The sequence below is a fragment of the Procambarus clarkii genome, chromosome 23, assembly GCF_040958095.1.
Source record: "Procambarus clarkii isolate CNS0578487 chromosome 23, FALCON_Pclarkii_2.0, whole genome shotgun sequence".
Classification (NCBI taxonomy): Eukaryota; Metazoa; Arthropoda; class Malacostraca; order Decapoda; family Cambaridae; genus Procambarus; species Procambarus clarkii.
In genome coordinates this window covers 29,826,392-29,853,410 of record NC_091172.1, presented here as the reverse complement: position 1 = coordinate 29,853,410, position 27,019 = coordinate 29,826,392, and the positions used below count along the sequence as shown (strand labels likewise).

At 42.5% G+C, this 27,019-nt stretch overlaps 1 protein-coding gene across 1 annotated transcript; it reads right to left on the bottom strand.

The window, feature by feature from the left end:
- Positions 1-6,482: 6,482 nt before the first annotated feature.
- On the bottom strand, positions 6,483-26,728 carry LOC123764160 (uncharacterized). Its single transcript, XM_069329766.1, is given in 18 exon segments — positions 6,483-7,453; positions 7,845-7,954; positions 8,301-8,372; positions 8,874-8,976; positions 9,641-9,705; positions 9,707-9,835; positions 10,598-10,796; positions 11,621-11,755; positions 12,272-12,397; positions 13,885-13,949; positions 15,665-15,813; positions 16,678-16,682; positions 17,647-18,155; positions 19,490-19,726; positions 20,855-20,982; positions 22,911-23,103; positions 26,239-26,358; positions 26,593-26,728. Coding segments are annotated over 17 exon segments (2,766 nt in total). The 5' UTR covers positions 26,269-26,358; positions 26,593-26,728; the 3' UTR covers positions 6,483-6,942.
- Between the last annotated feature and the right edge of the window lie 291 nt (positions 26,729-27,019).

The window sequence follows — 27,019 nt, the reverse complement described above, 5'->3', positions numbered from 1 at the left end:
GTTGGCGATTATTTGTATTTGTAGTACGTGGGTGAAGCATTTACAGCGTTGTGGTTCGAACAAACGTCGTCGACGAAGCACTGTTCGAGAAGTGTTCGAATGTCATCACTTGTGAGTCGTGTATAAACCCTTTTTTTTATTCATACTCAAAGGGGAGGGGGAAGGGGTGTCGGTTGGATTAACGAACATTTGGCCTTAGTTGATGAGGACGGACTGCTCGCATATACTGAATGTTCAGAGTGCTTGAAATAATGAAAATCTATGGACTAGGCGAATCACCTTTCATCTCCACCAACTTCCTCAGGGTGGCCGAGCGACTCGGTGGTCGGACCATCCCGTTAAAGACACACAATAGAGCTGATATCTCACATTTTGCTCAATACCATTAATATATACATTAAACTGTGTAACTGGCTTATTAAGACTGAAACTTGCTTAGCAAAATGAGTTTTGGGGATCAGTTGTTGAACTCATTATGTGTTTATATAACCTCTACTACCCAGGGGATGGTATGGGGTGCATAAAAAAAATGAACATGTTTATAACCCATTTGCACAAAAACGTACAATTAGATGAATGTTTAGACAAGACTGACATCGGGGACTGTCAGACAACATGACACGTTAAGGGTCGTAATTGCGTAACTCCATAGTTATGTAACAATGACCAAACTGTTGAGACAGTTATCCTCTTTTGTTTTTTAGACTGCATAAGGACGAGATTGGAAACACTTAATGTTGGAAGGAAGGTTTCGAGTCCGTTTGACTTAAACTTTAAGAGCGCCTAATGTATGTCCTTCCGTTGTAAACAAAAAAATCAAATTGATAATTACTTTCGGCCTCACTTTTTGATGCCGAAAGATGAGGTACACGAAATGTTCCTCATCTCTCCAGCCAATTGTGTGCCGCGAATTTGATTACATGCGTTTCTGATTGGTGTATTTTTGTAATCAATTCTCGACACCTGTACTGTCGAAAAAACTTTTGTTTTTGTTTCGATATAGCATATGGCATATATATATATATATATATATATATATATGTCGTACCTAGTAGCCAGAACTCACTTCTCAGCCTACTATGCAAGGCCTGATTTGCCTAATAAGCCTAGTTTTCATGAATTAATGTTTTTTCGACAACCTAACCTACCTAACCTAACCTAACCTAACGTTTTCGGCTACCTAACCTAACCTAACCTATAAAGATAGGTTAGGTTAGGTTAGGTAGGGTTGGTTAGGTTCGGTCATATGTCTACGTTAATTTTAACTCCAATAAAAAAAAATTGACCTCATACATAATGAAATGGGTAGCTTTATCATTTCATAAGAAAAAAATTAGAGAAAATATATTAATTCAGTAAAACTTGGCTTATTAGGCAAATCGGGCCTCGCATAGTAGGCTGAGAAGTGAGTTCTGGCTACTAGGTACGACATATATATATATATATATATATATATATATATATATATATATATATATATATATATATATATATATATATATATATATATATTTTTGGCCTAATATGCAAGGCCCGATTTGCCTAATAAGCCAAGTTTTCCTGAATTAATATATTTTCTCTATTTTTTTCTTATGAAATGATAAAGCTACCCATTTCATTATGTATGAGGTCAATTTTCTTTTATTGGAGTTCAAATTAATGTAGATATATGACCGAACCTAACCAACCCTACCTAACCTAACCTAACCTATCTTTATTGGTTAGGTTAGGTTAGGTAGCCGAAAAAGTTAGGTTAGGTTAGGTTAGGTAGGTTAGGTAGTCGAAAAATAATTATTTCATGAAAACTCGGCTTATTAGACAAATCGGGCCTTGCATAGTAGGCTGAGAAGTGCGTTCTGGCTACTAGGTACGACATATATATATATATATATATATATATATATATATATATATATATATATATATATATATATATATATAATATATATATATATATATATATATATATATATATATATATATATATATATATATATGTGTGTGTGTGTGTGTTGCGTTGGTGTATCTTGGCAGCAGGTTTTCATTTATACATAAAATGTACTAATACTGTATCAACAACAGGAGCCTCTCTAAGCACCAACGTATATACTAAGCCTACGAACATAGGATAATACCTAAACGGTAAAAGTGAGTGCCCCCAAAGATACAAAGCCAGTGTTCCCAGCGCTTATATTCGTCGAGCGCTTACCCACTGCTCTGAATGGAGCAACGTGAGTAGGGACTTTGAAAGAATAACTCAGGTGTTGGTGAACAATGGATATAGCAACACAGAAATAAACACTACAATAAGACGACACCTGGATCGATGGTACAATTCTGAACCAATAACAGAAACCACAACACCTCCAATAAAATTATATTACAAATCAACTTTGCACACTGAACATAAAAAAAGAAGAACGAATAATGAAAGAAATAATCCACAAAGGAGTAAAAAGCATAACTCCTAACCAAAACATAGACCTGATCAACTTCTATAACACAAAGAAGACTACCGATCTCCTCATCAAAAACAGCCCGAAGCCGACGGAGAACCCTCTACAGCAGTCAAGCGTTGTATACATGTACACTTGCCCCCACGAAGGATGTATCCTTCAATCTAAGCACATAGGTATGACGTCGACCAAGCTGACGAGGCGTTTGACCTGTCATCTTCAATCAGGTGCCCCCAGGAATCACATGAGACGAGCCCATGACATAACCCTAACAAGAGAAATGTTTAATAAAAACACTTGTATAATAGACAAAACCCAAGATGTAAGAAAATTACAAATTCTTGAAGCAATCCACATAAGAATAGAACAACCTACCATGAACACCCAAATCACGGAACTATTCACTCTACCCACCATGAGAATAAGAACAAGACCAGAACATGAAGATGCCAACATGGAAGACACTGCTCAACATGCTATGTCCACTACACCTGATTCTCGTGCTAATTATTCCCTCTGTTTGTTTCTTTGTTTTCCGTTTCTTAGGTAGCTTTCCCCACAGTTTAGTGCTCCGTTACCTCGACCTAGTCCTTAAGATTACACAGCAGTCTCTTACTCTGGACACAATCATATACTTTTTCACACACTATTGTTATGAGAACCACCCAGCCTTCCCTTTCCTGTCTGATCTCTCTCCTTCTACAACGGAACTTTAGTAACTTCAAGAGAGATGTTGACCAGACCACACACTAGAAGGTGAAGGGACAATCAAGACAATCGACTTGAGAATGGTCCAGAACGGACCGAAACGTCGTCGTCGTCCCTTCACCTTCTAGTGTGTGGTCTGGTCAACATACTTCAGCCACGTTATTGTGACTCATCGCCTGCATTTGGATGAGTAAGTTCCATTGTGATTGTTTTAGTCACGAAGCCCCTCGTCCCTCGAGCCCTTATACCGTGAAATTTATGTTGTTCACAATTGTTCACTTGTGAATGTTTGCAATCAACCGGAGTCACCTGTTGGTGCTCAGGAAATATGTTATTTCTTCACACGTCATCATCAGCTGTGCGCTCGCCGCCACCCGTCTCTCTCTTCCACATCACACTCCAACATGTGTGTCCGATTATAAAAGAATTGAATAAACCAACCACACCACACGTGCCAGCTTCACATATGTGTTTGTGTGTGTGTGTGTGTGTGTGTGTGTGTGTGTGTGTGTGTGTGTGTGTGTGTGTGTGTACTCACCTAAAGAACAAATCCACAAGGGCCGTGACGAAGGTTCGAACCTACGTCCGAGAGGATTCCAGACGCTGCCTTAATCGACTGAGCTACGACATGGTAAATGAATTGCAACCCGAAGTTCTACTGACCTTACTCGGATCCTGCAGCCTCTCCGAGACACAAACCAGGGTTTTACACAATTCCCCCCATAAGGTCAGTCAAACTTCCGGTTGCAATTCTTTGTAACTTTGTAACTGTTGGGTTACAGCCCTAGCTATTGTGACTTTCAAATTCATCGTCGAATCGGGCCTTAAAGTTGTGGATGGAGGTGGCTTCTACAACTTCCTCTTTTAGAGGAAGTTGTTATGAGAACTTCCTTAAGTCCCTTCGGCTCATTTGAGCTTCCACTTGCGTCCTCTTGTCCTGAAGAAACCAAGAGGATGCAGGTGGAGGCTGGAAGCTCACATGACAGGCATGGTGTTCACTGGTGGATCCTTCACACCTACTACCACCACCTGCTTCCAGGATTCACGTGGCAGTGTGTATTTCCATTTGTATCAGTGGCTAGGGTTAAGCATAAGCCCTAACCAGTGGTTAGGGCTTATGCCTCCTAGTTCAAATTTCTAATTTCTAATTCAAGTTTATGCTTTTTAGTTCAAGGCACTTGCATACCATTTGCACGGAGAACAAGCATATTTCCCCGACTCATAATAATTTGTTTCCATCTAGCACCTGTGTGTATATGTGTGTGTGTGTACTCACCTAGTTGTGTCTGCACGATCGAGCATTGACTTTTCGATCCCGCCTTTCGAGCCATCGGTTGTTTACAGCAATGACTATGGTCCTATTTCCCTATTATATCTAGTATTAAAATTATGAATAGTATTTGCTTCCACAACCTGTTCCTTAAGTGCATTCCATTTTCCCACTACTCTCACGCTAAAAGAAAACTTCCTAACATCTCTGTGACTCATCTGAGCTTCAAGCTTCCACCCATGTCCCCTCGTTCTGTTACTATTCCGTGTGAACATTTCGTCTCCGTCCACTCTGTCAATCCCCCTGAGTATTTTATACGTTCCTATCATGTCCCCCCCCCCTCTCCCTTCTTCTTTCTAGTGTCGTAAGGCACAGTTCCTTCAGGCGCTCCTCATACCCCATCCCTCGTAACTCTGGGACAAGTCTCGTTGCAAACATCTGAACCTTTTCCAGTTTCCTTATATGCTTCTTCAGATGGTGACTCCATGATGAGGCGGCATACTCTAAGACTGGCCTCACGTGTGTGTGTGTGTGTTTGTGTGTGTGTGTGTGTGTGTGTGTGTGTGTGTGTGTGTGTGTGTGTGTGTGTGTGTGTGTGTGTGTGTGTGTAGGTAGCATGTGTGTGTTCGCGACATAATCATTAGCAACAGATAAGGGGCCACAGATGTGCCTCTCACCCTCTGGCATGGAATACAAAGTCAATATATGCTCGTATCAGAGATGGATCACAGATGGATTAGAAATGAATCATCCCAGGGAGAGGGATGGCTTTATTAATAGATGGGGCCCCAAGGAGAGGGATGACCAGGGAATGAGATGATCCCAGAGAGAGAGAGAGAGAGAGAGAGAGAGAGAGAGAGAGAGAGAGAGAGAGAGATATCCTTCCCAGGAGTAGAATGAGAGACAAGACTGCACAGGTCTGTAAGTGGGAGAATCATGAGAGACAAGGGGGAAGAAGTGTATCGTATCAGATAAGAAAGTAACACTTAACAATTTGCCATCCAAGTATGAAATAATTATTCTCGACGAAAAAATTACTTAGCAAATCAGTTATCAATAATAGTCAAGATATACGGTCGTTATAACAATTGACATATCTCGTAACTGCGGAGATAACGAGGCTACAGCAGTTCAGTCATCTTGTAAATGCAGAGAGAAGGTTACAACCCAAAAAATCTTATAAATAAAAGGATAACGAGACCAAATTTTATTTAATAAATGCTCAGTGTTATTACAGAAGAATAGAGGTCTCAACTTGTTTATAAATTAACAAATAAACAGATAAACATAACTGATCATAAGAAACAAAAACAATAACAGTGCCAATCATAATTTTAAAAATAAAATATAACAGTTTGGTAATAGCAAAATCGGTGTATCATCACTTTCCTATCAAGATATAACCTAATATTTTTTCTCTTTACAAGCCGTTCCCACCTGCAGTACAGAGATTAATATTTTATATACATCTGGGGCTATGCGTCGGCAGACCAATACGGCAGCCATGGTCTCACCTGTCGCAGGTCACAGGGAGAGACTGCCAGACATGAAGCAGTCAATGACATCACCTAGAGAAGTTTGGCTACAGCTGGATCTCCAGCACAAAGGGAACCCCAGTTGTGCAGGCCTGACAACAGCCACAAACGCCCAGATGGAGTCACCCTGCAGCCGTGGAGGGAAGGTAAACAGGTCGTCATTGACTGATACCTCTCTACCTGACAGTACTGCTGAAGGAGGCGGGGCGGAGTACAGAGACCTAGAACGTTGTTACAGGTTCGTGCCAGTAGGCTCTGACACCCTGCATGGTAAAATTATTTGTACTTTAGGTGGTCCTAAAAGAGGTGGGTAAGGAACTTAAAAGGCAAACTAGTGACTCAAGAGTGGCCAGTTTCCTGTTCTAACGCCTCAGTGTCACGATCCAAAGAGGAAATACTTATTTTATCTTGGGCACACCTTTCAAGAGCTAGATGAAGTCCTCGACAAGTGATTGTTATATATGTGTGTCATCTGTTAATAATAACACCATGTATGTAATAAAATAAATGGAATAAATATTTATATATTTATTCATTTTATATAAATATTTAAATATTTATAAAACTGTTGTATAAAACAATAAAAAGTAGAGGAACTAGAAGAAAATACTCAAGTGTTCAGCGATAGTCTACAAGATCTCTGAATCTCTTTATTCCGGCCAGATTCACGAAGCAGTTACGCAAGTACTTACGAACGTGTACATGCATCTTATCTCAATATTTGGCGGCTTTGTTTGCAATTATTAGACAGTTAATGAGCTCCGAAGCACCAGGAGGCTGTTTATAACCATAACAACAGTTGATTGCGAAGTTTTCATGCTTGTAAACTGTTTAATAAATGTAACCAAAGCCACCAAAGATTGAGAAAAGATGTACACGTTCGTAAGTACTTGCGTAACCGCTTCGTGAATCTGGCATTGCACCAGAGGTGGTACCTCTAATATATTCATTTGTTTGTGTCTTATGCTTAAATTTATAGCCTTTTATCTTTAGATTTAGTAATGATAGGTGATGAAGCTGATGGTGAAGTAAACAGTGATGGCGTAAATGATGGTGATGGTGAGAGAGATGTTGATGATGATGAGATAAATTGTGGTGATGGTGAGGGAGATGATAGTGACGATGACGAAAATGGTGGTAATGAAGAGGAAGATGGTGGTAAGGATAAGGAAGATGATAGTGAGAGAGATGGCGGCGATGGTGACAAAGAAGGAGATTGTAGTGATTGTGGTGACAATGAGGCAGATAAGGATGGTGTTGAGGGCAGAGGGGGAGCAGCCACGTGCACCCTAAACCCCCCAAGGGACCTGTTGGTGAAGCTGACGTGGGTAAGGGGGACCCTGATCCCCCCTAGGGGCAGGTAGGGGAGGTCGGCGTGGGTGAAGACAGGGGTCCCTACCCATGCCAACGTCTCCTGGAGTCTCAAGTCGTCCTCGACACCCACAGGGGCGCCCATCACCGGAGTACCTCGCCGGCGGTAGCGTCTGTAAGGCAGAGTTATAGAGTTTGTGAAGCTTCGTGAGAATTTACCATTTAAAATCAACAAAATCTGTCTGACACAGCTCAATGTATATATATATATATATATATATATATATATATATATATATATATATATATATATATATATATATATATATATATATATATATATATATATATATATATATATATATATATATGAGCCAATGAGGTCTGGAGTAAACTAAACTTGCACTGATATACACTCATATGTAATACTCCAGAGAACTGCTCATACTTGGTACTTGGAAGATATATTCCCATGAAATATACAAAGGATACCCACGAATATCCCGGTACCCACGAGTACCGGGACGCAGGGGTACCAACAAGAAGAAGAGTGGAAGTACTCACGAGTACCGGGACGCAGGAGTACCAACAACAAGAAGAGTGGCGTTGTGGTAGTAGAGGCGCCAAGTGTGGTGGTGGGACTCCCTCACATCTCGGCTCCACACTCCCAGCTTCTGCTCTCACTCGCCGCCAGGGGGAGAGTAGGTGAGTGAGTGAGATGGAATGGAAGAGATAGAGAGAAAAAGAGAGATATAGAATGGAAGAGTGAGTGAAAGTTAGAGGAAGGGGGAACGAAAGTGAAAGCAAGCAAGCGAGAGAGAGAGAGAGAGAGAGAGAGAGAGAGAGAGAGAGAGAGAGAGAGAGAGAGAGAGAGAGAGAGAGAGAGAGAGAGAGAGAGAGAGAGACATACAATAAAAATAATGAAAATAACAATAATAATACAAAGACTAATAATAATAACAATAGCAGCAATAACAACAGATGGACAATGAATGCGTCGTTCAAGACGCGTCGACTCACATCTCCCACATCCCTGAAGGCCAAGACGTCGCTGGCGTCATCCATAGCGACGTACACCACATAGACGCCTCCCTGTGGGCCAGATGCAGGCTCAGTCACCACCTCCCTCACCTCCACGACCCGATTATCTTGTCATTTGTTACATATTTCATGTTTACAGCTAAGTCTCTGTCATAATATGTATAGAAAATGGTGCGGAGAGGCTCGTAGATAGCGCTCGCTCGCGCGCGCTCTCTCTCTCTCTCTCTCTCTCTCTCTCTCTCTCTCTCTCTCTCTCTCTCTCTCTCTCTCTCTCTCTCTCTCTCTCTCTCTCTCTCTCTCTCTCTCTCCCCCCCCTCCCTCCCTCTCTCTCTCTCTCTCTCTCTCTCTCTCTCTCTCTCTCTCTCTCTCTCTCTCTCTCTCTCTCTCTCTCTCTCTCTCTCTCTCTCTCTCTCTCTCTCTCTCTCCCCCCCTCCCTCTCTCTCTCTCTCTCTCTCTCTCTCTCTCTCTCTCTCTCTCTCTCTCTCTCTCTCTCTCTCTCTCTCTCTCTCTCTCTCTCTCTCTCTCTCTCTCTCTCTCTCTCTCTCATCTTACTGGAGTCAGTAGCGTGGTGTTCTCCAGAAGGTCATTAACATCAAGAGGAACTGCAGTCTTCGCCAGCGTCACCATCTCCGCCTCGTATTGCTCCTGCAACAGTCTGCAACACAGCACATTGTACACGTCGAAACTTTCATGAAGGCAAAGTTATTTCTCAGCTTTATCTCGCTTTTGTTGTGTCTCATTTGTATTATTCCAGTTCATTTCGATCACTGTGCTATAGAAATGGCCAGAAATGCCCTTGAATGGGTACAGAGCAGGATGACAAAGATATCTTTGACTGTCTCACATGGGACAAGAAGTACTGCCCCACATGGGACAATAGATACTGCCTCACATGGGACAAGAGGTACTGCTTCTCTCAACCTCACACACACACACACTCAGCTTTACATAATCACAGCTGCATATAAGTTGTACATGTTCAGTAAGCAAGACACGTACACTGCTATAAGCAGGTGGTGATCGTGCACTGTAAGTGTCGCTGCACACGACAAAGTTGACTCAAGTACGTGAAGCGCCGACCTGTTATCAGAGTCACAACTTGCCCAGCTACATCACCTTTGGGGTTCAGGGACTATCGAGCCCCATTACGTGCCTCTAAATCCTTCTTTCATTACCTCTCACAGGCTGGATACGAGGCACACTACCGCTAACAGGACTGATGACTGATATAGATTAAGCCACCCTAAGAGGTGGCACGGGCATGAATAGCCCCGTAACGCTAACAGGATACATAATAAATGAAGTAATCTGGCACTGACCCGGTGAGGTTCATAACGGTGATGTTCGGCTGGTGGTTGAAGGGTCGGGCGAGGTAGTCGCGCTCAGGTGGACCAGGACACGGTGAGGTGGAGACCGCTGCCCCCGCCGTGGTAGGCTCGGTTGACGTCGGGCACAAGGCACTCCCGGCCGCGCCTCATGATGCTCGACTCCAGAAAGTAGTCCCAGTCGTGGGTCTGTGCCCGGAGGGAAAGTTATGTAAGCCTCGGCTGCGCTCGGAGGTGCTCGTGTATAAACAGTAGTTCCGCTCACCGTAAACTGTGGCTTAATGACAACATTGGATGTTCCTACATTGTGTTGTTCGTTATGCAGTTCGTGCTACTTGATTTAATGTAGTTGCTGAATGCATTGATTTGATGTATTAGATACCTGTGGAGTACATACATAATTCAGTTCTTCTCTAACGGAAAGTATATGAACCAGATGAAAAAAATTACATTTGTGCTAACCACACACACACACACACACAGTTACCAGTTTCAAGTGTAGATATGATAGAGCCCAATAGGCTCAGGAACCTGTACACCAGTTGATTGAGGGTTGAGAGGCGGGACCAAAGAGCCAGAGCACCAGAGGTTGAAGCACCTAATTGTGCTTCAACCCCCCGCAAGCACAATTAGGTGAGGACACACACACACTCACACACACACACACACACACACACACACACACACACACACACACACACACACACACACACACACACACACACACACACACACACACACACACACACACACACACACACACACACACACACACACACACACACACACACACACACACACACACACACACACACACACACACACACACACACACACACACACACACTCACACACACACACACACACACACACACACACACACACACACACACACACACACACACACACACACACACACACACACACACACACACACACACACACACTTACAACATTGCTGGGCAGCCACTTGGGCAGGATGTAGGCGAGGGTGTCCTGGTTCACCATCCAGCCGTAGGACGGGAAGCTCTGGACGCGGTAGAGGCGGGCGGGGTCGTGGGCGGTGTGGGCGTAGGAGAGGTGGTTGAAGGCCGACACGCAGTAGACAGTTGGGTCGTTGTCCAGCACCCAGCCCGTCTGCTGCATGTACCTGCATGGAGGAGGAGGAGGAGACGCTGAAGAAGGCGTAACAAGCAAGGAAAAGAAGAATGGAGGGGTGGGGAAGGACGGAGAAGGAATGACATAAGGACAGCAGAAATGTTGGGAAAGAATGACAAAGAGAATGATAGGAGGAGAATGTTCAAAGAATGAGGAAGAGCAGGTAATACCCCCCCCGTTGTAGCGAGAGCAGTTCCATAATATTGACGAGAATAACACAATATCCGCTCTTACCAGAAGCATTACTAACAGCACCTGTCCGGCTACGAGAATCCTTAATAAGTACTAGAAACAGAAGTTGCATCTAGCTGCTACAGTAAGGCAATGTTTATTTTATTGTGTTAACATATTTAGGTACATGTGTGTATTTATGCAGCTGCCTCTGGAGTATATAAAGGGTTACATAGTGTCCAGTGCTAGCTAAGAAAGCCCCATCTCACAGTATGCCCCGCATGGTATACTGTGGGAACATACTGAGGTAGATCTGTCATCCTCATTCTATTTTCTACTGTACAGTTACCGCGTACAGCTGTACCCGCCAACTGTACCTACTTTCAGGTGTACAGTCATAGTTTATAAACCCTATAACCAACCAGTATGTCCTCTCGAGTTGTGACAGACAAAATAAGAGCTACTGAAACGTGCGAACCTAACCTAGCCATCTAACCTAACTGCTTCACGCATAGAAAACGTGGTTGTCAGTGAGCCGCTTGTAATTCAAACCACTTCATGTATACAGTCCTCCATCGGGCTCTAGCTTAGGGTCCCTGGTGCTGCTAGTCCTTCAGAGAACCCGGCATTACAAGGGAGACTTACGAGTAGAAATCTGGCGAGAGGACAAGGTCGTCCTCAACAACGATGAACTTGTCGGCTCGAGGGAAGAGCCTGAGGGCGTTGAAGAAGGCGAAGCGCAGATTGCGGGACACGCGAGTTGCTCCTGTTCCTTCCGGCCTGTGAATGGGGAATGTGGGTGTAAGAGGGAACGAAGGTAGAAAGAATAAACAGGAAAATGAGGATAAAAATGGGTAACAGGTGGTAGAGCTGAAAGAAAGAGCTTCGGTGAAGCGGAGACGGTGAAAGTGAAGAATGAAAAAAAGAAGGAAGAAGGAAGCTAGAAAGTGGATAAAAAAGAGATGGTAGGAGACGAGGTGGTCACATTAACATTGGAATACGTGTTGACCAGACCACACACTAGAAGGTGAAGGGACGACGACGTTTCGGCCCGTCCTGGACCATTCTCAAGTCGACTGTGTTCCTCTACCTCCGAACACGTGCTCCTCTACCACGTCATCGGAACAGCGGGTAAAATACTGCCCGTGTTCTGTCAGGGTTACCCATCCCCTCCAACACTTGTTGATGGATGAAGATGCTGCTGCTAATGACACTGATAATGATGATTGTTTGATGGAGACGGTAATCACAGTGATAATGATGACGGTGATATATTGCTAGAGAAACACGAGTTACCTGTGGATGAGGACGTTGAGAGCGAGAACGCGCGCCAGACGCAGGACGCCCTCCACCACACCATCCGTCACCACCAACACCAGCCGGCTCCGGAGGTCCGCCTGCTGTCCGACACTCTCCAGCAACCTGCAGCGACCGCAGGCTAGTCACAGGCTACAGGAACGTGTCACAGCATAATTCTCAACGAGCGTCATGTATTTCAAATGGCAGTCACAAAAGTTCTTAAAAAAAAACTCTGTACGAACATCCCAAATGTCAAATTCAGACAGGTATTCGCGCGGAGTTAATTGGGATTCTGGCGTGGGTCACCTGCGGGTCGTTAGAAGTCACTACTACTTCTCGTTTGACCAGAACCAAGGTAGCATTTTTTCAGCTCATCGTTTAGCCAATCACGGGTCTGCTGGACAACTGACCAGTCACATGTATGTTTTATATCAGCTGATGTATACCAACAAAATCAGATATCATGCTCACAGAGAGGTTTACTGACCATGTCGGTGTACCCAGTATATTGATAGTATATTTTATTCTATATTATGTTCTAGGATAAAGTATACTTGCTCCTGGTTGATCAGTAATCACCCGTTGAGGCCTTGTATTACTCCTCTGTGGTTCAAATGTTGTTCGGAGCGAGAGCATCGCCTTCAGGAACTATAGGTGGAGTGTTTAAGATGCCATGTACACCTAGCTGTGTATATCCCAGTTACAGGTGTATATATACATTGAGAGTTTACTTCATTCTTCGAATATATTCAGGCATTAAGAGTATACCTGCTAGTTGGTCAGTGAATAAAGCCCTAATGGGCCTAGTATCCAAGAGAAGCGTTGAATCAGCGTTGATAACGTCACTTGAACGTTGAATTAGATGTTCTGGTGCTCTTATTGAAAGAATTTCCAACGCCAAGTAGTTTGTTCCGTATAGTTATTTCATTGATATTTTCTCCCGCATGAATGAACTCCCACAGTACTGCAGCAAAGTCCCGTTACGTCCCAAAAAGTACTATCTAAAAGTCCCAAAAAGTACTATCTAAAAGTCCCAAAAGTACTATCTAAAAGTCCCAAAAAGTACTATCTAAAAGTCCCAAAAAGTACTATCTAAAAGTCCCAAAAAGTACTATCTAAAAGTCCTAGTCCCAAAAAGTACTATCTAAACAGAGCGGAGCGAGAGGTAAAATATAGAAGTGTAAACAGGTTTATATGAGGACGGGGTGATGTCAATATTTCTCACCTGTAGAGATAATGGGTCCTACCTCACCTGGAGAGATAGCAGTCATGGTGCACTGTGAGAGATAAAGACTCCTGTCTCACCTATGGAGGTAAAGAAGCTTGAACACAGGTAACGAATCCTTACCTGTATTGTCTCGTTTGTAAAGCTATAATTAATGTTCACTCACCTGTAGTAGAGATAGTGGGTCCTGCCACACCTGTAGAGATAGCAGGTCTTGCCTCACCTGTAGTGATAGCAGGTCTTGCCTCACCTGTAGTGATAGCAGGTCTTGCCTCACCTGTAGTGATAGCAGGTCTTGCCTCACCTGTAGAGATAGCAGGTCTTGCCTCACCAATAGAGATAACAGGTCTTACCTCACCTATAGAGATACCAGGTCTTGCCTCACCTGTAGAGATAACGGGTCCTATTTCCAGCTATAATAATGATGGGGATATCCTCTCTCCAGTGGACCTGAAATAGGATAGCAATACCCTCATTATTCCACACTTTCTATACCGGCAAAAAGCCGCATATCCACAGAAGCCTTAAGTGCCAACAAATTACTTCAGTTCAAAGTCCAGTTGGATTTTGAACTGGAACAACTGTGGGAGGGAGGAACATGTGACAGGTTCTCAAATGAGCCACTGTCTGGAGAGTGTCTGGTCCAACAACCTTGGTCACATTCAGTTCCAGTAGATACTGTTGTATCTTATCTCTGGTAATTTCAAATTCCTCCATTGCCTGGGCTCAGCCTCGTATACATGTGCATACGTGGCTTAGTGTACTAATCTATTTGTGCTTGCGGGGGTTGAGCTTTGGCTTTTTGGTCCCGCCTCTCAACTGTAATGTATGTGTGTGTGTGTGTGTGTGTTTACTCACCTATTATTAAATTAAATTAATTTTTTTATTCAGGAAAAGTACATACATAGATGCAGAGTTACAAACATATTGTTGGATTTAAAGATAGAGGTAGTACATACAATACCTAAAGCCACTAATACACATATCGTTCCGGGCAAGGTGGGGAAAAAAACACTTCGACTAAAATTTAATAGTAATTGGGAATAAAGTATAAATTGTGTTAAAAAAAAGGAATAAACAAAAAGAAAAAGGGGAGGAACATGGCAGAAAATAGCAATTATACAAGTTGGTCAACAAACAGCATTGTTTAAAATATCAAGACATGGGTTGACATTTAGGGGTAAGGTAGGTTACATGGAGTTAATAAGGTAGTACTTAGTTTTACTCTTAAACTGGTTGAGAGAGGTACAGCCTTTGACATGATTGGGAAGGTCATTCCACATTCTGGGTCCCTTGATTTGTAGAGCATTTCTAGTTTGGTTAAGTCGTACTCTTGGAATATCAAATAGGTATTTGTTTCTGGTGTGATGCCCATGGGTTCTGTTACAACCTTCTAGGAAGCTTTTAAGGTCAGGATTGACATTGTAGTTCAGAGTTTTAAATATATAGAGTACACATGAGAGGATGTGCAGTGACTTAATATTTAACATATTCAAGAGATTTGAGTAAGGGTACCGAGTGCTGTCTCAGGCCAGAGACAGCACTGTCAAGATATTGTTCTAATAGCAGCTTTGTGTTGAGTAATTAGAGGACGTAAATGATTTTCTGTAGTAGAACCCCAAGCTCAAATACCATAGTTGAGATAGGGATAGATGAGAGAGTAATAGAGCGTCACCAGGGCAGGGCGGAGGTACATAGTATCTGATCTTAAAAGAATGCCGACAGTTTTAGAAACGTTTTTTGGTATATTTAAAATGTGTCCCTAGAAATTCAGCTTGTTATCGATGAGAACACCAAGGAATTTGCCATCTACTTAGTTACTAATTTGGATATTGTTTATTCTTAGATTAATTTGATTTGAGGATTTATTGCCAAACAAAATATAGAAAGTTTTGTCAATGTTAAGGGTGAGTTTGTTAGCAGTTAGCCAAAGATGGACTTTATTTAGTTCAGTATTCACTGTGACATTTAGAGCAAGAGGGTCAGGACTGGAGAAAATTAAGGTTGTGTCATCAGCAAATAGAATTGGCAAATAGAGTTGTGCTTGCGAGGTTGCGCTTCGGCTCTTTGTGTGCGTTTGTTTATTTTAGTGTGTGTGTGTGTGTGTGTGTGTGTGTGTGTGTGTGTGTGTGTGTGCGCGCGCGTTGAATGCACACGAAACTGACCGTGCGGGCGTGGTGAGGGTGTCTGATGAGTGCGAGGGGATCCTCACAGCCACACAGGTTACCATAGCCGTCATGAGTGTCACAGAACGCTCTCCAGGCCGCCTTTCGCCGGGTGGTGCGCCGCCCGCCGCCCGCACACCCTCTCCACCCTGCATATAACCATAGCAAAACAAGACATGAATATCACCTCTCGCTTTGTCCTGAAAAAATATTAATCTGGTTCAAGTTCAAGTGCGTTTATTGAGACAAGAAAATACATCTCAAAGGGATAAAGTAGAATAGGCTATTTGACAGACAAAGGATTAGATTACTAAGCAGCACACAAACGCAAGTTTTATCAACCCGCTCTCGCACAAGACAGTACATATATGACTTACTGCTTATAGTCACTATTTGGCTTATAAGGTTAGGTTAGGTGTTATTTAAGGTTAAGGTTATTTAAATATTTTAGTTTTGTTTAATTACTTTTATAAAACTGTAATATCAATAGAGGTATCGGTTCAGTACTAATTGTAATATTTTAACATACTAAGAAGGTTAGGTTAGGTTGGTGTTTTCTATTCAGCTTTTCAATGTAACCTCAAATATTCACAATAAATTAGTACGTCACATATGCGCTTATTCATAAGCCAAATATTGACTATAAGCAAGTGCGAGAATGGGTTGCAACATAATATATGGCGTTGCGTGCTTGACTTTGATGGTTAACTCAATTAAACGGTGATCTGTCTTGGCTGCTCCCTCAGTTGTCGTCTACGGAGAGAGTGATTAACAATATGTGTGGCTATTAAGAATGGTAGCATGATGATAGATGGAATAGTTAGTGTAGATTTCCCCGAGTCTCGAAGATTTATGAAATTTTGTTGGAGTTAATGGTGTATCATTTTCTGAGGCTTTTTATCGGCATATTATTTTTTCGAGCGCATCAGTACTACCAGACATTCGCGCAAAATAAAATTTACTCTGCTCTTATAATTAATAACTATATTGTATCTGTGTCCTGCTTCACATACCAGCTCTAATTATCTTAATTATCATAAAGAATCAATTGTATTGAACGTGTAAACTTTGTAAACATGTACACATTAGAGAGCAAGGAGAATGACAAATAGTTGGGTGTGAAGGGAAGACTTCGCTAGTTGTTCATACGGACTCTCCCACACATAATGTGCGACATCACTTATTGTCACGACAGCACTTCCGAAAGAGCCAGTATGGTGGTGTATGCTAGTGCATATAGTGTATATAGCTTGAGAGAGAAAGAGAGACAGACAGACAGACAGACAGACAGACCCTTTGCAGAGTATCAATCTGGTCTAAAGTGTTGTACTTGAGCGGATCTTTAGTTTGCTTCTTGGGTGGGAAGGGAGTGAGGGATAATTTAGAAGAGATCATTTCCAACGGTACAAGTTGTACCGTTGTACAGTACAGTTGTTTGAGTACAGTTGTTGGAAGTACAGTTGTTTGAGTGTGAACAAGTACAGGTTGAAGTGCAGGTACAGATTGTGAATCTGATACGTTTTGTGTTCAGTCGTAATTTTATCATCGATTTTGAAGAGCTTTGACCTTTATTACTAAAGGTCTGAATTAAGGGTTTTCCTATACGGGTTAGGGTGAGTTAGTCTCAGCACTTTTTATACGAGTTACAGCATTTGTTTCATTAAAACGATCTACAACACTATTAGGTGTGTGTGTGTGTGTGTGTATGTGTGTGTGTGTGTGTGTGTGTGTGTGTGTGTGTGTGTGTGTGTGTGTGTGTGTGTGCGCGCGCGCGTGCGCGTGTGTGTGTGTGTGTGTGTGTGTGTGTTTAGAGTGTGTGTTCTTGTACACGTACATGTATGAAGCCTTTGTGCTCAGAGAATGTACTAGACTTACATTCCTCAACTTTTAACAGGTAAGTGAAGCAACCACTTTTGATTATATATATTATACTTACGAATTCCTTATTATGAACAGGTTTCTCGTTAAAACCATCGACTTACCCGTTAATTCTTCCTCCAGTTTCCTCGTCGACGTCACCCTCCTCCTCCTGCTCCTCCTCCGTGATGTTCTCTGTCTTCAGCCTCTCCTCTGGCCTGCCGTTCTCAGTCAGGTCCTCCCTCATCACCAGCCTTCCTTTGTCGGGTGCTTCGTTAACGAGTACCTCTGGTTCTTCTGGTCCCTTTGTTCCTCTCTCCCTAGCTCCCGTTTTCTGTCCGTCTTCTCGAACCTTTCCTCTGGTTTCCTTCCTGCTGGTTTCCGGCTTTTTTCTCCCTCTCTTTGCAAGTCTCTGTCCTTCAAGTGGTGACGGAGGGAACTCTACCCGCAGCAGCAGAGGAGAAGCGGCCACGCTCGAGTTCCCTATGTTAGGACTGATGGTTTCCGCCAGGTTCATGCCGCCCATGATGAACACCCACGCCCACGAGTCCCTGTAGAGGTAGTGGGACGCCCAGGCGGACCCCAGGTTGTGGAGGTCTTGTCTGGCCGGCCCCAGCAGCAGCGAGCCGTCGTGCTGACGAGGTAATGTTCATTATCAGTTAACGAGATGGACAGAGTTCCTTAATGTGACGGGATCAAATTAGACTTCAAGGGTGAATGGGGGAGTCTTAGACTCTCTGGGGTGAAGGGTGGAGTCTTAGACTCTCTGGGGGTAAAGGGTAGAGTCTAAACTATCATCACAGGGGAAACTGGTTAGCTCTAGTGCTTCCCCGGCCAGGTAAAGCCACTATTATTGCAAGACATAAACGTAATCAATAATCAGAAATTATCACCATCATAGATCAAACTTTAATATAAAAATTCCCGTTCGCTACACGAGCTCCCTCGAGGAGCCTTGTGCAAGAATGGTCAGACAACGCTGTCTGATCTGCATTGCCCCTTCTTGTGACATCTTACACAACTATTTTGTGTCCTGTCAATTGGCTGCTGTAAAAGACGAAGACAGGTTTGTTGACCAGACCACACACTAGAAGGTGAAGGGACGACGACGTTTCGGGCCGTCCTGGACCATTCTCAAGTCGATTGTGAATGGTCCAGGACGGACCGAAACGTCGTCGTCCCTTCACCTTCTAGTGTGTGGTCTGGTCAACATACTTTAGCCACGTTATTGTGACTCATCGCCTGCACGAAGACAGATCATGGATATCAATCTTAGGCACATAAATTGCTTCTGCCCTGGTCTATAGACGTTATGGATATCAATCTTATACACACAACACTATGCTGCTGCACTGATCTTTGGAGGGAGTTACAGAGTTGCAGGACTCTGGCTCATACTAGCTTGTATAGTGTCATAGTGTATGACATAGAAGCTTGTAGTGCCATAGTGCATGACTCTTATCAGCTTGTAGTGCCATGTGAGCATTGCTAGTTTGGTTTCTTGTGATATATGAACTAACTTCATAGTAATGCAGAGATATAACGTCATGAATGTATGGTTTTGAGAATTTTCTAACTGAAGCACATCGATGGGAAACCAGACAGAATGTGTTTTGCTTGTAAGTCCTAGCAGCTAGGAATTTTATCTCTTAGAGGTTTCAGGTTCTTTATATCTGAAACAAATTAACGGTAAACAAATTCACAAGGGCCGTGACGAGGATTCGAACCTACGTCCGAGAGCATCCCAGACGCTGCCTTAATCGACTGCTCTCGGACATAGGTTCGGATCCTCGTCACGGCCCTTGTGGATTTAGTTCATTTGATACATCACGCTATTGATGATTTCTGTGTGTAAATTAATGATACATTATATGTACTAGACTGTTCAGTTAGTAGGTGCTATAGTAGCCACTTGTATATATACTATAATGGGAAGTTAATAGGACCTAAGAGCGACGCCCTGCTCACCAAGGAGGCGATGACGACGAGTCTTCCCCGTTGGACGGCCTTCAGCGTCCACGACAACTCTCGCTGGGCGCCAAAGTCGCTGGTGTAGAAGACCTGGCTGAGGGTGACTTGGCAGGTGCGAGGGTTGACCACCAGCAGGAGAAGCCCTCCCTGCCACAGGTCCTTCTCCGGCCCCTGCGTCGCGTTCTTCTCGTGTACCAACACCAGGTTCCTCTTCGTCGCCTGCACCGACGACACCTGCAGTAAGGGAAAATATGTGACAAGTCCATAACCGGGAATTTAAGTGCAAGATATAAGTCAAAACTTAACAACTAAGACGTAAGTAATTATCAGTTGAAAACACCAAGTTGGTAAGACTATATAGAGTCTTCCTGACTCAACATAGTAATAACAAATAACACTTAATCATGAGCAAATATTTTGAACGTGCAGGTAATTTTGGGGTAAAGGAGGGAGCGAGGGGGGGGGGGAAGGTTATTTTTATCGTTGGAGATTACCCTGTCGTAGCTCACTTTTACCCTTTTACCCTGTCGTAGCTCAGTCGATTAAGGCAGTGTCTGGGATGCTCCCGGACGCAGGTTCGAATCCTCGTCACGGCCCTTGTGGATTTGTTCATTTGATGCATCACGTTATTGTGATCTCTGTGTGTGTTGTCTATTACTGCTCAGTTCTTAATAACTTACCTAATACTTAGGGTTGGATCTGGTAAGAAAGAGCACTGAAGGCCCGATAGTTTGAATGAAAAGAACCCGGTTACTGGTTAAGTGAGGCTGTAACAGATGGTATTGTTTCCAAAACGACTTAACATTAATGTATTATGCTAGTGGTTCTGTTACCAACAATGTTATAGTTATATAGCAAGTGTACACATAAATTGCAACAATACAATAAGTGTCAGCATCAACTGGAGTATGATTATGCCCTTGTGTGCTCTCTGTAATACTTTCCCGTTGACACTAACAGAATGAGTATAGGCTGCATAATGCGTTACCACTCACATAATATTGGGAGTACAATAAACTACAGCTCACAGGATGAATATGGGGTGAATAATGAACTAATTGGCGCTGACAGCAACAACCAATTACCCACCTAAAACCAACGAGAAAATTGATTAAAGCCACCAGCCTAGCCCTTTCTCACGATTTAACAGCCGTCAAATTTACAGTGGTTTGACCTAACCAAAATTGTAAAACCTAGACAACCCAATTAGGTTATCGAGAACACAGTAGCGTCAACACTGAGGTGCTTTTGATATCACACACGTCGATAGCGTCAAAAATAGCTGTGCATTGTGAGGACAGGGTCAGTCGGTAATGGTGGGTGAGGGGAAATATGAACTATAAATCACAGTAGGGAACTAACAGTGTTATTGTTGATGGCGACGACGACGTGACGAGGTGTGACGTTGACAAGGAGGTCACGGAGATGGCACGGCGGCGACGTGGACCAGGCTAGGCTAGGAGGCGGGACACCCACCAGCGTCGGGTCCTCTGCAAGATACAGTCCGTTGTACATCTTAGTGTAACTCTATACTAAGACAGTTAAAATACAAATCCACAAGGGCCGTGACGAGGATTCGAACCTGCGTCCGAGAGCATCCCAGACGTGGCCCTTGTAGATTTGTAGATTTAATATACTTACTAATCTCCCTCATCTCATTTTTTCTTGCAATGTATCTGTTATCATTTTATTAATTCTAGCTAGAATATACCTACTTAAAATTATCTGTTAGATTAAGGTCCTGCCCGAAACGCTGCGCGTACTAGTGGCTTTACAAGATTGTAAATACTATGCTATGTATTCTTACAAACCCAATGTACCTTCTTGTATATAAATAAATAAATTTGTTCACTTGATGCATCACGCTATTGTGATTTCTGTGTGCAATTAAAATACAATTGGTGGGAGGTACGACCTTGTGATAAGTATAATTTTGTATAGATTTGGAAGTCAAATATTGTACAAATTTTGAATTTACCACTGTAACCTAAGTCAACTGGTATCTGTGCATGTGAAGACGGAGGCACTTTGGCTACAGACATTGCCAGTGCATGACTCTTAACACAGACGAGAGACATCATGCACTATAAGGGTGGGAAGGTGATATAAGGGTCTGGACTATCAAAAAAAGGACGACTACGTTTTTAAGTGACTTTCCAGTGCCTTTAAAAGCACACGCTCTCCATTAAATTTGATCTAATTCATTATTTAAGTGCCCCAATATATTATTAACTTCAAAGATAAGCATTCTCGGGTACATGGGGGGGGGGAAGGGTCACATACAGACTTCCGATATATAATATCTAAGTAATCAATAAATGGCTCCATTATATAACCATCAACTATCGTATTAGCTCATGAACAGATATAGGAGTATAACTAATTCAACTTTTAGCTCATTTAATTACTTAAGTTTCCTATTCGAGCCGCAAAGATAGGCCTCGTGTTGACAGAACGCTGGCTCAAATCCCAACATTGCTCAGTTTGACTAGTATAGACATTAGTCAAACTGACTAGTGTATAACTAGTCACTGCTGTACACTTGTCTAGATATGGAACACAAGTGACATTTAATGCATCGCTATAAATACGTTACTAGTTAAGACTTTTTTTTGTTTAGTGACTGCGTGCAAATCACCATACCTCTACTTTTAACTATATTTCTAACTTGTGCTACTTTTTAATATCTTCAAAATGGAAATTATCTATATATGGTTTTATATAAATAAGCGCTTCCTCTTATCCTGAAATCATTATGTGATTGGAACCCTTCTGCTACGCCGACCATATGATTGATGTGGGATTCCGCCACCTTCCACATAATGACTACAGAGTCGCCACCATCCACAGGATGGGTATGGGGTCTGCCACTACCCACAGGATGGGTATGGGGTCTGCCACTACCCACAGGATGGGTATGGGGTCTGCCACTACCCACAGGATGGGTATGGTGTCTGCCACCACCCACAGGATGGTTATGGGGTCTGCCACTACCCACAGGATGGGTATGGGGTCTGCCACTACCCACAAGATGGGTATGGGGTCTGTTATCACCCACAGGATGGGTATGTGGTCTGCTACCACCTACAGGATGGTATGTGGTCTGCCACCACCCACAAACAGGATGGGAATGGAGTCTACCACCGCCCACAGCATGGATATGGGGATCACTACCACACAGAGGATGGGTGTGGGTCTGCCACCACCCACAGGATGAATAGAGGGACCACCATAACACACGGGATGGGTATGGAGACCACAACCACACACAGGGTGAATATGGGGACCATCACAACCCACAAGATGAGTATATGAGATCCACCACCACCCACAGCATGGGTATAGGGACCACCACCGAACACAGCATGAGTATGAGGGTTCATAATAAACAAACTCAACTCAACCTAGCCATCCTGACCCCGGAATGACTGGAGAGTGAGGTTGCCGACAGCCTTCAGGTCAAGGAGATAAGGCTCCTCGCTCTCGTCTGAATGGAAGACAACGACGCTAGAGGGCGCCTGCTCGGGCTCCGGCAGAGGGAAGAGGCGCTCCCCGACCTTCAGTTGTAGAGGTTGTCCATGTTTGCCCCCGACCACCTCCCCGCCAGCCACCTGCAACACGTCGTCAAACACCACATTAAGCCATATTAATATATGCAATAGCTTAAATACACTAGAGGACAAATTAATGATACAGAAAAACCGTTATGGATGATGAGCTAGTCGCTCGGTCAGCCATGTTAAGTATCGTTGGTTCTGGCCAGTAACTGAATATGATCAGTGGGGAGTTCAACTGGTCCTCGAGTTAATATTTACAACATAAAACTTTACTTTTTTCTATATTGGCTTCAAATTTGTTCAGGTGTGGAGGGGTGTGGTGTATGTATGTGTGTGGTGAGGCTACGAACTGCAGGAAGTGACTCTCATATGCCGTGTGCGGTGCTCTCAAGTCCTCCTGCCCTAATAATAATAATAATAATAATAATAATAATAATAATAATAATAATAATAATAATAATAATAATAATATCATTATTATTAATTTTAATTACAAAACGGTACAATGTGTTGGTGAGATTACATAAGCTTGGTATTTTTATATTCTTTGCAAAGCCGCTAACACGCATAGCATTTTGGGCAGGTCCTTAATCTAACATATCAGGTAAGATGAAAGGGTACATTGTAGCAAAATTTTATATCAACATATAACTACAATATAAAATGACAGGTGATTACACTGGTGAAGATATATATGTCTTAAGTACTAATACTGGGGAAGTGGGTAGTACAAGATATAGTGTGAGTTTGAAGCACCAGGTAGGAAACTATGGGGATGAAATTAGGTACTTTTTGCTTTTACTTTTGAATAAGGCATAGATTGGAGAACTTGTTAATTCATCAGGGAGTGAGTTCCATAGACTGGGTCCTTTCATTTGCATGGAGTGTTTGCACAGATTTAGTTTGGCGTTGGGGATATCAAAGATATATTTATTTCTGGTGTGATTGTTCGTATATGCTATTATTATGTTTGTTGGTGTTTTGTTTATAGAGATGATGTTATCGTAAGAACGTAAACATAAGAATAGTTGAATCTATAGAAGGTCTATTGCCCCGTACTACCTAATTCTTAGGTAATTAGGTAATTAAGGACTACCTAATTCTTATGGTCTTACGGTTCTCGACTAATGGTTGTGTTGACTCCTTGGTTCTTTTATTTTCTCGTTCAGGTCACTGTTTCTAATTAATTTTGAACTGTTCAATGAATCTTCGTGCGACTCTTCAATTTTCATTACTTTGCACTTGTCTGTGTTGAAGTCGAGTAACCATTTCTCCGCCAAACACAGAATCTTAGGTTAACCCACCTGGCAACCAATCACTAATTTACATGCGTCAAGTGTGAAGTGGTTTTTCTTAACCAGAAGATTAGGAATCCATAATCCACTGATGTATATTACTCATAGGAACCATCAATATTGTGATGCTTTGGAATTCGTTAAAAACGCCAAAATTTCAACATTTTGGCGCATTAATAGAAGACAGGTTGAAGCAGCCATGCAGCGCTGGCGCCGCCGGCACCTGTATCCTAGTTACAGCTGTCGGCCCGCGGGAGCCACCACAAACATGAAACAGGTTATCGAACCCTCAGTAACGCATTAGTTAGTTGTTCATGATACATGAAACATAAAACTTAACTCACTATGAAACCACTTGGAAAATTAAGGTCTATAAGTTTTGTTTTGCTTACCGAACAACTGAACTATAGTAATTATAAGTTAAGAATGACTCAAATCAATCTTTATCTCTCACTCTCTCGTGTCGAGCATACTTGGCCCTCTCCTCTTTCTCATCTACATTAATGATCTTCCAAATGCCTCCCAACATCTCAAACCAATTCTATTTGCTGACGACACGACCTTCATTTAATCCAGTCCTGACCCCCTTGCTCTAAATGTCACAGTGAATACTGAGCTAAATAAAGTCCATCACTGGCTAACTGCCAACAAACTCACCCTTAACATTGACAAAACTTTCTATATTCTGTTTGGCAATAAATCCTCAAATCAAATAAATCTCAGGATTAACAATACCCAAATTTGTAACAAAGTAGATGGCAAATTCCTTGGCGTTCTCATTGACCGCAAGCTGAATTTCCAGGGACACATTCTAAATATATAAAAAAAAGTTTCAAAAACGGTTGACATTCTTTCTAAGATCAGATATTATGTACCTCGCCCTGCCCTGGTGACGCTATTATTCTCTTATCTATCCATATCTCAACTATGGTATTTGTGCTTGGGGTTTTACTACCCAAAATCATTTACGTCCTCTAATTACTCAACACAAAGCTGCTATTAGGGACAATATCTAACTCTGGCCCCAGACATCACTCGGTACCCTTACTCAAATCTCTGAATATGTTAGATATTAAGTCACTGCACATCCTCTCATGTGTATTTTATATATATATATATATATATATATATATATATATATATATATATATATATATATATATATATATATATATATAAAACACTGAACTGTAATGTCAATCCTGACCTTAAAAGCTTCCTAGAAGGTTGTAACAGATCCCATGAGCACCACACCAGAAACAAATACCTATTTGATATTGCAATAGTACGACTTAGTCAAACTAGAAATGCTTTACAAATCAAGGGACCTCGAATGTGGAATGACCTCCCCAATTATGTTAAAGGTTGTACCTCTCCCAACCAGTTTAAGATAAAAACAAAGTACTACCTTATTAACTCCATGTAACCTACCTCACCCCCAAAATGTCAACCCATGTCTACTACTTGAAACAATGCTGTTTGTTGACCAAATTGTATTTTTGCTTTTTTTCTGCCATGTTCCCCCCCCCCTTTTTTTAATTTTTTTCTTATTTTTTCTCAACACAATTTATACTTTAATCTCAATTAGTATTAAGTTTTAGTCTTAGTGTTTTTCCTGCCCGAAACGCTTTGCGTAATAGTGGCTTTAGGCATTTTTTTTTTATTATTTACTACCACAGACGTGGCCACACAATAACAATGCTAACCAACATATATACATTTTTTTCTGTCCTCCATGGACAGGGTTAGAGATGTGTTAAACATATAGTTCAAGGGTTTATTGAACAATCAACCACAGAAGGTGAGTCGGTGCATTGTATGTACTAGCTCTAGCATACATTGTATGTATGTACTTTACCTGAATAAATATTGAATTGAATTGAGTGATACTCACGTCTTGCTGAGTGAGGCCGAGCTTGAGCATGTCTTGGAGGCGGATCTGCAGGACGAGGCTATCACCACTGCCGCCGGAAGCCGACTTCACCACCACCTTAACTACGCCTTCTTCCGCAGCCTACACCACCTCAAGTAATACCATACACCCTCGTTACAAACATTCCATATAAGATACATGTTAAAAAATATAGCAAAATGCAACAATTCAGATTACTGTAGGGGATGTAGGTGTGGAGACCATGTAATTCAACACCTGGCAACTGTACCCATTAGATGAAGCTATATTTCACGTGGAACACCTGTTAGCCACCTGCCACTCTTGGCGACGAGTGTCGAGCATACAGCAACGTACCAATGGGTCCAGGTGAAGCGTCGTCCCAGCTGTGCAAACTTTCGACACTACAGCAGCCCACCACACCACACTCACACCAATACACCTGTGAAAAAAACAGGTGTTTTATGTCTGTCTTATTCACTTCAGCGCCACATGTGTACACACACACACACACACACACACACACACACACACACACACACACACACACACACACACACACACACACACACACACACACACACACACACACACACCAAATGACACAATGACAAATGGAATGCATTAGGAAGTGATGTGGTGGAGGCTGACTCCATACACAGTTTCAAGTGTAGATATGATAGAGCCCAATAGGCTCAGGAATCTGTACACCTGTTGATTGACGGTTGAGAGGCGGGACCAAAGAGCCAGAGCTCAACCCCCGCAAACACAACTAGGTGAGTAC